At 40.6% G+C, this 13963-nt stretch overlaps 2 protein-coding genes across 2 annotated transcripts in view; both read right to left on the reverse strand.

Annotated features, from left to right (window-relative positions):
* Positions 1-13963, reverse strand: part of LOC117978220 (phosphoglucomutase-like protein 5) — a 71150-nt gene that overhangs the window by 40107 nt on the left and 17080 nt on the right. Inside the window, exons 2-3 of the mRNA XM_055117373.2 lie at positions 9656-9818; positions 1731-1877 (exon numbers count right to left, since the gene is read on the reverse strand). Coding sequence (XP_054973348.1) covers positions 1731-1877; positions 9656-9818 — 310 coding nt within the window. The remainder of the gene's footprint in view (positions 1-1730; positions 1878-9655; positions 9819-13963) is intronic.
* On the reverse strand, positions 1741-5254 carry LOC117978219 (alpha/beta hydrolase domain-containing protein 17A-like). The gene is made up of 3 exons (XM_055117374.2): positions 3198-5254; positions 2542-2998; positions 1741-1877 (listed from the first exon to the last, which is right to left on the reverse strand). The coding sequence occupies exons 1-2, from the start codon at positions 3890-3892 to the stop codon at positions 2749-2751; spliced, it is 945 nt and encodes a 314-aa protein (XP_054973349.1). The 5' UTR covers positions 3893-5254; the 3' UTR covers positions 1741-1877; positions 2542-2748.

Below are 13963 nucleotides of genomic sequence, written 5' to 3' on the forward strand. Positions count from 1 at the left end.
TGGTAAATTTTGTTATGTATATTTTACCGCCATAAAAAAATTAATCTGTAAGACAAAAGGTTATGCCCTGAGTACTTTGGAAGTTTTACTCACTCTACATTATAGGATAATGTTTTTGACAATTTCATTCTGGCTCTTCAATTCTTGAACCACTTGCCTAAATACATTTGGTATTTACAATAGGTAACACACAGTACCAAACAAACATGAAAAACGAGGGAACAAGAAGTCAGTAAAAATTGAAAGTTCACATCATATAGTTCATGCTCTTGACACTTTAAAGTGAAATGCAAAGGAATTATTTGTTCCTAATTAACTCAAGCTTTGCTCAACACTTGAACCAGCAAGAATACAGCACATAAATTATCCCAAACAATTATCTCCAAATTCTTGGAAGCCAGGGAATCCCTCTACCTATCTCCTGGTATCAGTAACATTTTTAGAAAACTCGTTCAACTAGCAATGTGGCTGCAGCAATGAGCCTGAATGAGAGCCCACGAAGATTCGGGTCTCTTGGACAACTATAAAAATTGTGAAGATGCCAAAAATAAGCCTAGTCCTTCCAACCAAATGTAATCAGCGTATTGAAATCATTTTGCTTAATATAATGTACCCCTTGCCTTTAATTGTCCAGCCATCCCATGCGTGTGCACACATATGCCTATGCATTCTCCCAGCTAGATTAGCAAAAGCAGGCCCTGCTGCTTCCAGTGAGTATCATGGCTCTCTGTAAATTTCTGCTCATTACCTAAGCAAACAACTGACTCAAAACTTCTCAAGAAAGATTTGGTAACATTGGGCAAATACTGTGACCCCCACACAATCCATTTTAATCTTTTCTGTATCCCTAAAATATTACATGGACAAAAACCAGGTATTTCCTCCTTTGGGCTAAGTTAAATTACTTCTAAAATGAGGATACCATCTTAACACAAACTGCATTCAAGCTTATAGAAGCACTAAAAAAGTAAAACATGTTAGATCTATTGCTATTCTATGCCTTCTAGGAAAAAGCAATATGATAAAATATAGGGGGAAAATGTTGTATACATACATGTTATTAATGTTGTTGTCATATGGTCTAAAATTAATCTATAAAACAAAAGGCTATCTTCTGAATACTGTAGAAGTTATATTTGCTTTACAATATAAGATAATATTTTTGACAATCTCATTTTGGTTCTTTAATTTTTGAGTCACTTGCCTAAATATATTTGGTAGTTACTGAATTCCTTTGTAAAATCTCCTAACACGGTGCTTGGTATAGGGCAGGTGATCAATAATTATGCATTCAATAAGCTGATGCGTAATTATTCCAAGCTTGGTTATGGCTTGGAAAAGAAACTCCTACCTTTCGAGAAATGTAATAACCCATTGACTTGTTAGGTTTCTTCTTAACTAAGGCATTCCAGCATCTTCACCTTAATTGCTTAGACAAGTTTTGGCAATTCACAGCCTATTTTTGGAATGCTATAATGAAGTCAACCATAAAACTTTTCCTATGTTGAAAATGATATCGAGTTTGGGAAGTGGTTTTTGAAAGTTTCCAGTTCTGAATATCTTGGCTGCTCTCATGTCTTCTCTCTACACCATATTAAGTTTACACACATTTATCGAGTCACCCCTGAGATTAACAATGCAATAATTTTCATGAGTTTACTTCCCTACAGAAACCAGTCAGCCCCATCCACACAGTTACTCTGACTTCTTCAAAATAAAATCTCTGTTACCTCTGAATGGTTTGAATTTGTTCTCTAGGTCAAATTCTTGTCTTCCTAGTCGAGATAGGTCGATTCGGAGATCAGGACATATAGCATATTCCTCAATCGTTTTGCTGATTTGGTAGATTTTGTCTGAGACAACATCGGGTGCAGGACCTAAAATTTGAACACCAAAAATACATGTTTTTAAAAGTCTCGTGAGTTTCAAGCAGTGAAATGTTACCATCCTCCTCCACCAGGCAGAGAAAGATTCATTTGTTCTCTAAACAATGATCAATGGTTCACAGTTCAATTAGCCTTGATATTTCTTATACTGTACTCATCCACTATGGGGGAAATTTGATCAGCCTCACCTGTTCTATGTAGACTAACAACCCATATGTTTGTTTGTTTGTTTGTTTGTTTTAATCCACTTCTAAGCAATGACACATCTTTCCTAAAAATAGTTTCACACCTGCCAGGGAAACTTGGTTACATAATCAGCTTTATTCAGGTTATGAGACACAAACAGGATATGCATTTGACAGAAGTGAGGGATTCCAGATTTCCATGCAGCTTCCCCAGTGCATCTAGAAGAGGAAACTATGCTTTCTATTCCCAGCTCTGCTACCTAATTGATGTGAGAGCTTAGCAGGGTAAGTTAATTATTTTCCCCAACTCACAATCTCTAGTCACTTCTAAAATGAAGCTCAACTAAAAATATATGATGCATTTCCTCGGAAGGCCAAATTGACAAGTAGTATTAGACTTTAAATAAATTGAACATGAAATCAATACTTGTTCACCTTTTGGGGTTTTGCTTTTTTTTTTTTTTTTTTACCTTGTATATCTTTTTTTTTTTTAATTTTAAATCTTTAATTTCCGTTTTCACGTATTTTCTTCTTGCTTCCAAAAGGAAAGGAGTGCGTAGCTCTGTTGCCTGTACATCGTCCACAGCCCCTGGGTCGGGGCGGGGTCTCCTGGGCCGCCCGGGGGGTCCACATGCAGCCCCTGGGGGGCCGGAGCGGGGTGAGGTCCGGGGGCCGCCTTATTGCTGAGGTCCGGCCGGTTGGGGCCGCCGCCAGGCGCGCTGGCTGGGCAGCTCCTGGGAGATGAAGCGATCCAGGTACTGGCTGTAGAGCTCGATGTCGTTGTGCCCGGCGCCCTCCACCCACAGCGGCTCCACCGCCTTGGGGCAGTGCTCGTAGAGCGCCAGCCCGTGCGAGAAGTCGATCACCTCGTCCTCCGTGCCGTGGATGATGAGCACGGGCGACGTGATCTTGGACACCTTCTCGATGCTGCGGGAGGGGCGTGGAGCGGGTGAGACTTCGCGCCCGGCCCGGGCCCCGCCCCCGTCCCCGCCCCGCCCCGCCCCCGCCCCCGCCCCGCCCCCGTCCCCGCCCCGCCCCGCCCCCGTCCCCGCCCCGCCCCCGTCCCCGCCCCGCCCCCGTCCCCGCCCCGCCCCGCCCCGCCCCCGTCCCCGCCCGGGCCGCTCACTTAGGGAAGGCATCGAAGTAGTAGGTCTTCTTGGTGTCGGGGAAGGCGACGCGCATGCCCGAGGTGAGCGGCGAGTGCAGCACCACCGCGGCACACTCGTAGCGCGAGGCCAGGTCCACGGTGGGCACCGTGCCGATGCTCTGCCCGTACAGGATGATGCTGTCCGGGCTGGTGCGCAGGGCCTGCCAGGCGGCGTCGATGTCGGCATAGAGGTTCCTCTCGGAAGGCCTGCCCGAGCTGGCACCGTAGCCGGAGTAGTCGTAGGAGAAGATGTTGCAGTGGAGGCGGGAGCCCAGGCCAATGTAGAAGCTGCTCATCTGGCCCAGGTCCACGGCATTGCCGTGCGAGAAGAGGGCCGTGTACCTGGCACCAGGCACGCAGCGAACATACATGCAGGAGACGCGGTTGCTGCGGGCGCTCTTGGTGGGGAAGACCTCGATGGTGTCCAGCGCGCGCCGGCTGTACTGGAAGTCGGCACGCTCCGTCAGGTGCAGCTTCCAGCGCCCGGGTGCACCCGAGGAGGCCCGCAGGGTCCCCAAGGGGGCGGCCCCGGCCCCACCAGGCCCCGGCTCAGGCTCAGGCACCAGGGAGTAGGTGGCCTCCGGCGGCAGGAAGGCGAGCTTGGCAGCGATGCGGCCGGGGCAGGGCGGGCAGCAGAAGAGGCAGCAGAGCTCACTCAGCGACAGCCCGTTCATGGCGGGCGCCGCCTGGGCCGGGCCTCCACCGGGGCCCCCGCCAACAACGCCGCCCGGCCTGGCCCAGCAGGGGAGGGGTGGGGGTGCTCCGAGTCGCGGGCAGGGGGGAGAGCGCCCCCCCAGCTACCGCCCCAGACAGCAGCCCCGTTAGGAGGCCAGGGCCCAGCCCCATCGCGGTCCAAGCCGAGCCCCAGGGAGCCTCGCAACCACAGGTCTCCATGTCGTGCCGTGGGAAGCCCACCCCGGCCCGCGCCCCCGGGCCCCAGGGCCGCGCTCCATGGCTCCCGGCCGCCCGCCCGTGCGTCCGTCGGTCCCTCCGCACCCCTGCCCGGCCTCCTGCACCGCCACCGCCGCAGCTCCCCCCACGGACGGAAGTTACCTTGTATATCTTAATGCAAGCCATTTCAGATTTTTTTTTTTTTTTTGCAACAAGGTTGAGAAACAAATAAGTAGATTGAAAGATCTAAAGTATAAATGATTGCTAGATGTATAGATATCTTTCTGTATGAATCTTACTTGTCAACTATACTGTAACTTTCTACTCAACAAAAATTGTTTCTTGATTTTTAAAATATCTCAATCCTTAGAACTGCATTGTCCAATACAATTGTTACTAGTCACATTTAGCTGTTGAGCACTTAAAATGTGGCTAGTCAAGTTGAGGTGTGCTGCAATTGTAAACGCACACCAAATTTTGAAGAGTTAGTAGAAAATGCAATCGATTGCATTAATAATTTTTATATTGATGACATGGTATAATAATATTTTAGATATAGTAGTTTAAATAAAACACAATGTGAATTTCACTTGTTTCTTTTCACTTTTTTAATGTGGCTACTAAAAATGTACACTATGTATGTGACTCACAATATTTTTCTGTTGGACAACGCTGCCTTAGAGTGTAGCATCATCACCGTATTCCAATAAATGCTCATAAAAAAGAATAGCAATAGTCCAATTCTAGTAAGTGGGAGAGAAGACAGCCCAGAAGATTTTACCAACAATTTTCTTGTTGTGTGGGAAAAGTGAAGGCCTCAAAGAAATAAACATAGCTCTTTGCTTCACTCCTTACCATTTTTTACCCTTCACAAAACTTAAAGAATAGGTAGTCTTGTTTCGTTTTTGCATTATTTTATGCTTGCCAGATTATAGAATGCATGAATATCTCCCTCCACTCCCTACACCCCAGGCACCATACTATATTCTTTGGCTGTGTCCATCATTTTCAAGTCCCTGAGTTTTAATGCCAGCACACTGATTTCCAAAAGTAAAGCAAGTACTGTCTCTCTAGATAGTTGTCTATGATGCCATTCAACCATCCATGCTGATAACTTCAGAGTTCATCAACAACTTCTGAATTCCTTTTCAATTTCCAAGCTCCTTGCTATCTTCCATTCCAATGACTTTCACCATATGCACACCGAAAATATGTACAATTATAATATATATTAAAATAATTGTTTTTTAAAGGATACGGCAAATCTACAGGCACTCATATAAAAATAAATTTTAAGATGCTAAAAAAGAATACCCAGAGATTTTAAAGTGTATAAAATAAATAAATGAAAAATGGAAAAGCTAAAAAGCTTTTTAATTTGAGGTGGTCCCATTTATTTGTTTTTGCTTTTGTAGCCCGAGCTTTTGATGTGATATCCAAGAAATCATTGCCAAGGCCAATGTCAAATAACTTTTTCCCTATGTTCTCTTCTAGGGTTTTTATGGTTTCAGATCTTATATTTAGTTCTTTTATTCATTTTGAGTTTATTTCTGTGTATAGTGTAAGATAAGGGTCCAATTTCATTCCTTTACATTTTTGTTTTCCCAGGCACCATTTATTGAAGAGGTTTTTTCTTTCTCCATTATGTCCTCTTGGTGCCCTGCTCCGAAATTAGTTGACTGTATATGCCTTGATTTATTTCTGGGCTCTCTATTCTGTTCCATTGGTCTACGTTTCTGTTTTTATGCCAGTATCATACTGTTTTGGTTTTACTTTAGCTTTGTAACATAATTTTAAATCAGCAAGTGTGGTACCTCCAACTTTTTTTTCCTCAACATTGACTTGGTTTTTTGGGGCTCCATACCAATTTTAGTATTGCTTTTCTATTTCCATGAAGAATGTTATTGAAATTTTCATAGGGGTTGTGTTAAATCTGCATATTGTTTTTGGTAGTATGAATGTTTTAATAATATTAATGTTTTTGATCCATGATCAGTGAGCACAGGATATCTATTTATTTGTGTCTTATTCAATCAATGTTTTATAGTTTTCAGTATACTTTCACCGTTGGTTAAATTTATTCCTAAGTATTTTTTTGATGCTATCATAAATGGCATTGTTTTCTTGATTATTTTCAGCTGGGTCATTATTTATGTATAGAAATGCTACTGATGTTTGTATGTTGATTTTGTATCCTGCGACTTACTGAATTCATTTATTCTAAAAATTTGTGTGTGTGTTTGTGTGTGTGTGTGTGTGTGTGTGTGTGCATGTGTAGAATCTTTAGAATTTTCTATATATAGGATCATATCATCTGTAAATAGAGATTATTTTACTTTCTCCTTTCCAATTTGGATGACTTTTATTTATTTTTCTTGTCTGATTGCTCTTGCTAGTACTTCCAAAACTATGTTGAATAGAAATAGCAAGAGTGAGCATCCCTGCCATGTACTAAATTGTGGAAAAGTTTTCAGTTGTCCCCAATGGATTATGATGTTAGCTGTGGGTTTCTTATAAACGACCTTTATTATGTTAAGAAACTTTCCTTCTATACATAAAGTGTTAAGAGTTTTTGTTAAGAAAGAATGCTGAACTTTGTAAAATGCCTTTCCTCCACCAATTGAGATGATCATGTGGTTTTTATCTTTCATTCTGTTTAGCCAGTCTTGCATGTCAGGGATAAATCCCACTTGGCCGTGATTCATAATTTCTTTAATGTGTTGTTGAATTTGGTTTTCGTCAATATTTATCAGAGATATTGGCCTGTGGTTTTATTTTCTTACAATATGTTTGTCTGGCTTTAGGTATCAAGGTGATGCTGGCCTCACAAAATGTGTTTGGAAGTATTCCCTGTAGCTCTAATTTTTGGAAGAGTCTAAGAAGTGTTGGTAATAATTATTCTTTGAATGTTTGATACAATTCAGCCATGAAGCCATTTGGTCCTAGGCTTTTCTATTTTGGAAAGTTTTTAATCACTTCTTCAATTTCTTTATTTGTTGTTGGAGTGTTCAAACTTTTTGTTTCTTCCCAATTCAATCTTGATGGGTTAGTTTTTCTAGAAATTTATCCATTTCTTCTAGGTCCTCCAATTTGTTGGCATAAAATTGTTCATAATAATCCCTTATGACCATTTTTATTTCTGAGGTATCTATTGCAATGTCTCCACTTTCATTTCTGATTTTATTTATTTGAGTCTGCTTTTTTTAGTGAATCTAGCTAGGAGTTTGTAGATTTTATTTTTTCAAAGAAACAACTTTTGATTTTATTTATATTTTCTATAGTTTTACTATACTACATTTTATTTGCTTCTGTTCTGATCTTCATTATTTCCTTCCTTTTGCTCACTTTGGGTTTAGTTTGTTCTTTCTTTAGCTCCTTGGGGCATAATGTTAGTCTACTTATTTAGATCTTTTTCCTTTTTTAATCTAGGCATTTATTGCTATAAACTTCTCTCTTAGAACTAACTTTGCTGCATACTGTAGGTTTTGATACATTGTGTTTCCATTGTCATTAACCTCAAAATATTTTTTAATTTCCCTCTTGATTTCTTCTTTGACCCATTAGTTCATCATAAGCATGTTGTTTAATTTCCACATATTGGTAAATTTTCCAAGATTCCTCCTGTTATTGATTTTTAGCTTCACACCATTGTGGTTGGAAACAATACTAGATATGATTTCAATCTTTTTGAATTTGTTAAGGTTTATTTTGTGGCCTAACATATGGTCTATCCTGGAGAATGTTCTATGTATGCTAGAGAAGAATGTATATTCTGCTGTTGTTGGATGAATGTAGGTCTGGTAGGTCCATTTGGTCTGAAGTATAGTTCAAATTTAGTGTTGTCTTGTTAATTTTTTGTCTGGTTGATCTCTCCATTGTTGCAAGTGGAGTACTGAAGTCCCCTATTAGTGTCATATTGCTGTATATTTCTTCCTTCATGTCCACTAATATTTGCTTTACATATTTAAGTGCTTCAATTTTGGATGCATATATGTTTACAATTGTTATGTCCTCTTGATAAGATGACCTCTTTATCATTAAATCATGACCTTCTTTGTCTCTTGGAACAGCTTTTTACTGGAAGTCTGTTTTATCTGATATACGTATAGGCATCCCTGCTCTCTTTTGGTAACTGTCTGTTTTCATGGAATATCTCCTTCTATCCCTTTACTTTCAGTATATGCCTATTCTTAAAGTTTAAAAATGGGTCTCTTGTAGGCAGCATCTAGTTGGATCTTGTTGTTGATCCACTCAGCCATTCTATATCTTTTGATTGGACAGTTGAACCCATGTACCAGCAAGGTTATTATTGATAGTAAAAGACTTACTCCTGCCATTTTGCTAATTGTTTTCTGGTTACTTTGTAGATAATTTGTTCTCTTCTTCCTCTATTGTTGTCTACCTTTGTGGTTTGCTGGTTTAGTTTTCTGCTTTGTGGTTACAATATTGTTTTTTAAATATTCAACATGAATACACTTTCTTGTTGGATAACGTGTAAAACGTCTACAAGGAGGGATAGATAATAAGTTTTCCCTTCAGAATGCACTGCTTTGCCTGGGATGAGGAATAATTTATAATGGTAACTGTTGCTGGTTAAAATTGGCTCCTACCCACATTCATGCAAACTCAGCGTTCTAGATTAAAAGAGATTTAAGAGACTTGCCAAGCAAATGCATGGCATCCTTAGATGTATCCTGATTTGAATAAAACAGCTATAAATAATAATATTTTGGGGATTATTGAAAAATTTGACTATAGATTAGTTTTCAGGTGATACTGGAGAATTAATGTTATTATTGTTAGGTATGTTAGCACAGTCATGCAGCAATGTGTCTTTCTTTTTAAGAGATGCATTCAAAAATATTTGGGTGTGAAATGTTCTTGTGCTATAATTTGCTTTAAAATTCTTCAGAAAAAAAGATAAGCAAAATAGAAAAACAAGATAATGGGTACATGTTATCTATTTCGTATTCTCCCTGTTTTTTTGTTCAATTTTTAAAAGAAATTTACTCCATACATATATCCCACCCCCTCCACTAAGGACCCCAAACTATAAAGTGCTGTGAATATAAGAAAAAGTGAAACAATTCTATGATTCTGAGAGAAAGTCAACACTGTAGGAAAAAGAGAGCCCAGGATTTGGGCTAAAAATCTTTAATCTGACCCTGATCAACCCTGTGGCCTTCAGCAGTAACTCAGCCTCTCAGGCCTTTGATTTGTTCATGTGTAAAATGAGGGTCATTGTCATTTAGACAGCGACCTTCAGGGTATGTTTTAATGTTAAAATTCAGAGTCCTTCCATATCAGATAAGCATCAACTATTCAATAGTTTATGCTGAAGAGTACAGGGGACCAAGAGACCACCCAAATGGGTTCATGAGCCCATCATGCCACTTCTTTGTTGGGTCACTTTGGGCACCTCACTAAATTTTTCTGAGCTAGGTCCTCTGCACCTTGCTTGTCTATCATCAAAGGGTCACTGTGAGACTATAATAATATAAAAGGAAAGAAATCGTGATTATTAAGGCATATACTGAACCACATACCTCCATTGGCAACATTAAACTTCACTCCAAACTCTCCCCCTGCTCCTCCAGGGCAGTGGCTGGCTGTTAGAATGATTCCACCAGCTGCCTTGATCTTCCTGATAATGCAGGAGACCGCAGGTGTCGACAAGATGCCATTCTGTCCAATAATCAGTCGTCCAATCTAAACCATCCAAAAAAAAAAAAAATCAATCCAGTTGCTTGGGATTAAAGGCATTTCAACAGGAAAGTGCCCCAGGCTCTGTTAACATACAGCCAATCACGTGATAAAAGACACAGAGTAGGCTTTAGATTAGGGGAGGCAGGGTAGGGGGAGCACTGACATTGTCTCTCCTATCTAATGTCTCTAAGACCATTTGGTGCACCTGCATCTAGTAGTCAATTATTAACCTGTAAATAGGATATGCCTCATTGATCTTCAGTCGTTTGAAACATCTGCTTCTGATAATCGAGGGGTTAGCTTGAATCACATAAGAAGTTCTTAGTTTGCTACTGACTCAGAAACTATGCATGTGAACATGCTAGAGATTACAAGAAAAAAGAAATGGAGTGCTTCTCTGCTTCTTCTGCTTCCTGTAACTTAGAACAAGCTCAGAGAGCAAGGGGACTGATTTACTACAACCTCATCATCTGTGGGCATATTTTAACTGTAATCTTCAGGAATGACTTTTCTCCTGAAAGTAGGAATTCTCTTTCTGCTGTTAAGTGAGAGCATGTGCTGGAGACATTGGAGAAATTACCCAGTCATGCTAAGCAGAGATCTGGAGGTCATCTATGGATGCAGCCAGATTCTTTCTAGAGCTACAAAACTGACTTTCTAAAAAGTCAGCAACACAGCGCTGAAGAACATTTATTGCTACACCTTGTTTTAAAATTGGATTCAATATCATCCAATCTAGTAGTTCTCAATATTTCTACAAAATAGAATCACTTACGAAGCTTTTTAAAACCCTAGTACTCAAACTGTATTCTGGACTGATTATATTGCAATCTCTGGGGTTGAGAGCCCAGCATTAGTAGTTTTAAAGCTCCACAGATGATTCCAATGTTCAGCCAAACTCAGTAATAAAGCCCCCTTGTTACTCAAAGGGCTGGCAGCATGGGCATCACCTGCAAGCTTGATAGAAATGCAGAACCTCAGCTGGGCATGGTGGCTCCACCTGAAATCCCAGCACTTTGGGAGGCTGAGGTGGGCAGATCACTTGAGCTCCAGAGTTTGAGACCAGCCTGGCCAAAGTGGTGAAACCCTATTTCTACTAAAAATACAAAAATTAGCTGAGCATGGTGGTGCACGCCTGTAGTCCCAGCTACTCCGGAGGCTGAGGTGGGAGAATTGCTTGAACCTGGGAGGCAGAGGTTGCAGTGAGCTAAGATGGCGCCACGGCACTCCAGCCTGGGCTACAGAGTGAGACTCTGTCTGAAGGAAAGAAAGAAAGAAGAAAGAAAAAGAAAGAAAGAAAGAGAGAGAAAGAAAGAAAAAAAAGAAAGAAAGAGAAAGAAAAAAGAAAGAAAGAAATAGAAAGAAAAAGAAAGAAAGAAAGAAAGAAAGAAAGAAAGAAAGAAAGAAAGAAAGAAATGCAGAACCTCAAGACCCACCCAAGGCCTACCGAATAAGAACCTGTATTTTAATAAGATCCTCTCCTCTCTTCCCAGATAATTCATTTGATAAGTACTGATATAACCGACAAGCCAAAACAAACTTTAACATACAGTTCAACAACAAAGTTGCCCTGGCACCATCATTGCTAGAGGTCAGTCACTGACCAAATATAACAATCAGCGAGATCAGGGGGAAAAAAGATACAGAAGAGATCAAAACACACACACACACACACACACACACACAGCTCAAAAGCAAAGTGGCCTTGGGATGATTTAGTATGGAAATCCACAAGATCCCCAGGCTACATATTTTCAAGTAGAGAAGACAGATTATAAACAAATAAGCAATAATAATAATAGTTACTAGTGAGGTACATATTAGGAAGGAATTAGACTGCTATAATAGAGAATAAAGGATGTCAATTTTAATAATAATATAATAATAATAGCTAAGGGAGCTTAGATTTTATTCTAAGTACAACCAGAATCCATTGAAAGGTTTTAAACAGTGGAAGTGACCTGATTGCATTTTTAAACATCATGGGCTGAGCAGCCCAAATGGTCCTATTAAAAAATAAGTCACATCAAGTCACTAAAACATTCCAATAGCTTTCCTTGTCCCCCACCAACCCAAAACAAAGCCAAAGTCTTCATTGTAGTCTACAAGGCCCTACATAATCTGACCTCCATCATGTACCATTCTCCATCGCCCTCCCACCCTCCTTCTTCTGTTCCAGCCAGAACGGAACAGAACAGCTATTCCTCAAACATACCAAACATGATCCGGCCTCAGGGCCCTTGCATTTTCTTTTTCCTCTGCTTAGAATACTTGCCCAGATATTAACATACCTGCCCTCTACTGTCTTTTGTGTTTCTGTTTCAATGTAAGCTAATCAGAGATAGCACCCTTGACAGCCCTATATAATACTATAGCCAGAAGTCCCTAACTTTTCTATTGTTTCCTATTTCCTTCACCCTGCTATAATTTTCTGGATCACATATGTTGCCTTTAACATTTTCCATATTATTTATTTTCCCACTGTATGTAAAGCCCAAGGACTTTTTTTCACTGCTATATCCCAAGAACCTAAAATAAATCTGGCATGTGGTAAGCGTACAATAAATATTTGTTGAATTAATGAATGGAGAATAATGAATGTATGATGAATGGATTCTCTGGGAGAAATACCTTGAAGGGGGGCAAGAGCAGAAAGAGGAATATCAGATGGGAGACTCTTCGAGTCGAGTGTTGATAGAGTCTTGGACTAGGCTAGAGCCAACAGAAATGAAAATTAGTCATTTGGTTTGAGATACATTTTTGGAAGGAGGATGAACAGAATATGCAGGTGGACTGGAATATGGAAGAGAGGGGCTGTGGTAAATAGCCTCCAAAATGGCCCCAATGGTCCTTGCCTTTTGGCATTTTTGCCTTTTTGTGGTCCCCTCCCACACTGAACGATGCAGATCTGGGTAATCAGTATATATTGCAGAAGTGATTGTGTGTGACTTCCATGGTGAGGCCATAAATGGCATGGACACTTCTCCCCTGCTCTCTTGGACAACTTATTTTGGGAGAGACCAGCCGCCATGTCATGAAGACACTCAAGAAGCCCTGTGAAGAGGAAGCAAGGCCTGCCAACAACAGCCAGCACCAACTTTCCAGCCAAGGGATTGAGCCATCTCACAGTGGATCCTCCAGCCCCCACCAAGACTTCATATGACCAAACCAATACCAACATGTAACTGTGACCTCATGTGAGTCCCCAAGCCAGAATACCCATCTCCTGTCTCATAGAAATGATGAGAAATAATAAATATATGTGCTCACACATATTACCATCTAATTTTCTACATTATATGTTTATTTCCCCACTGTATATAAGATCCAAGGACTGTTTTTTTTTTTTCACTGCTATATTCCAAGAACCTAGAACAAATCTGGCATATGGTAAGTATACAATAAATATCTGTTGAATTAATTAATGGGAAAATATAAATGAATGATGAATGGCTGCTCTGGAAAAAATACCTTGAAGAGTGGCAGGAGCGGAAAGAGGAGGATCAGATGGGAGGCTAACAGCCAGCACCATCTTGCCAGCCAAGTGACTGAGCCATCTTGCAGTGGATCCTCCAGCCCCCATCAAGCCCCAACTAAGCCACTAAGTTTCATGGTAATTTCTTACACTGCAATAAATAACTAATACTGGACCAGTGAGAAAAGGAGTCAAGAATAATCTCAGCTTTCTACCTTTAATAACTTAATGGATAGTGGTGCTATTAATCAAGTCAGGAAAGAGAAAGGACAATAATTACACCTATAGTATTACCCAAAGTCATGATAAATTATTTTCCATATGCTCTTGCTAAAATTTATGTAGTCATTCAACTCATTTTATTGAGTATCTACCATGAAACCGGCAATATGGAAGAACCTTCTGATATAGAACTGAATATAATTTAGTCACTGCCCTCAAGTAATAAGTCTGGAGAATCAAGAATCTGAAAAATGTTTGTAGCTTTTGTTCAAAATTTTCTCTCAGTCATTTAAAGGGAAAATTATGAAGATTGTATAGTGGTGACAGACTGGGATAGCAGTCCACAAAAACTTAGGAAGCCCTTCCATAGCACAGAGTCAATGCTGAGGAACAGCTGCCCAGCCAGGGGCTACATTTTCCAACCCACCCTTGCATCTAGGTGTGGCCACAT

Source organism: Pan paniscus, chromosome 11, assembly GCF_029289425.2.
Source record: "Pan paniscus chromosome 11, NHGRI_mPanPan1-v2.0_pri, whole genome shotgun sequence".
In the NCBI taxonomy this organism is placed as follows: Eukaryota; Metazoa; Chordata; class Mammalia; order Primates; family Hominidae; genus Pan; species Pan paniscus.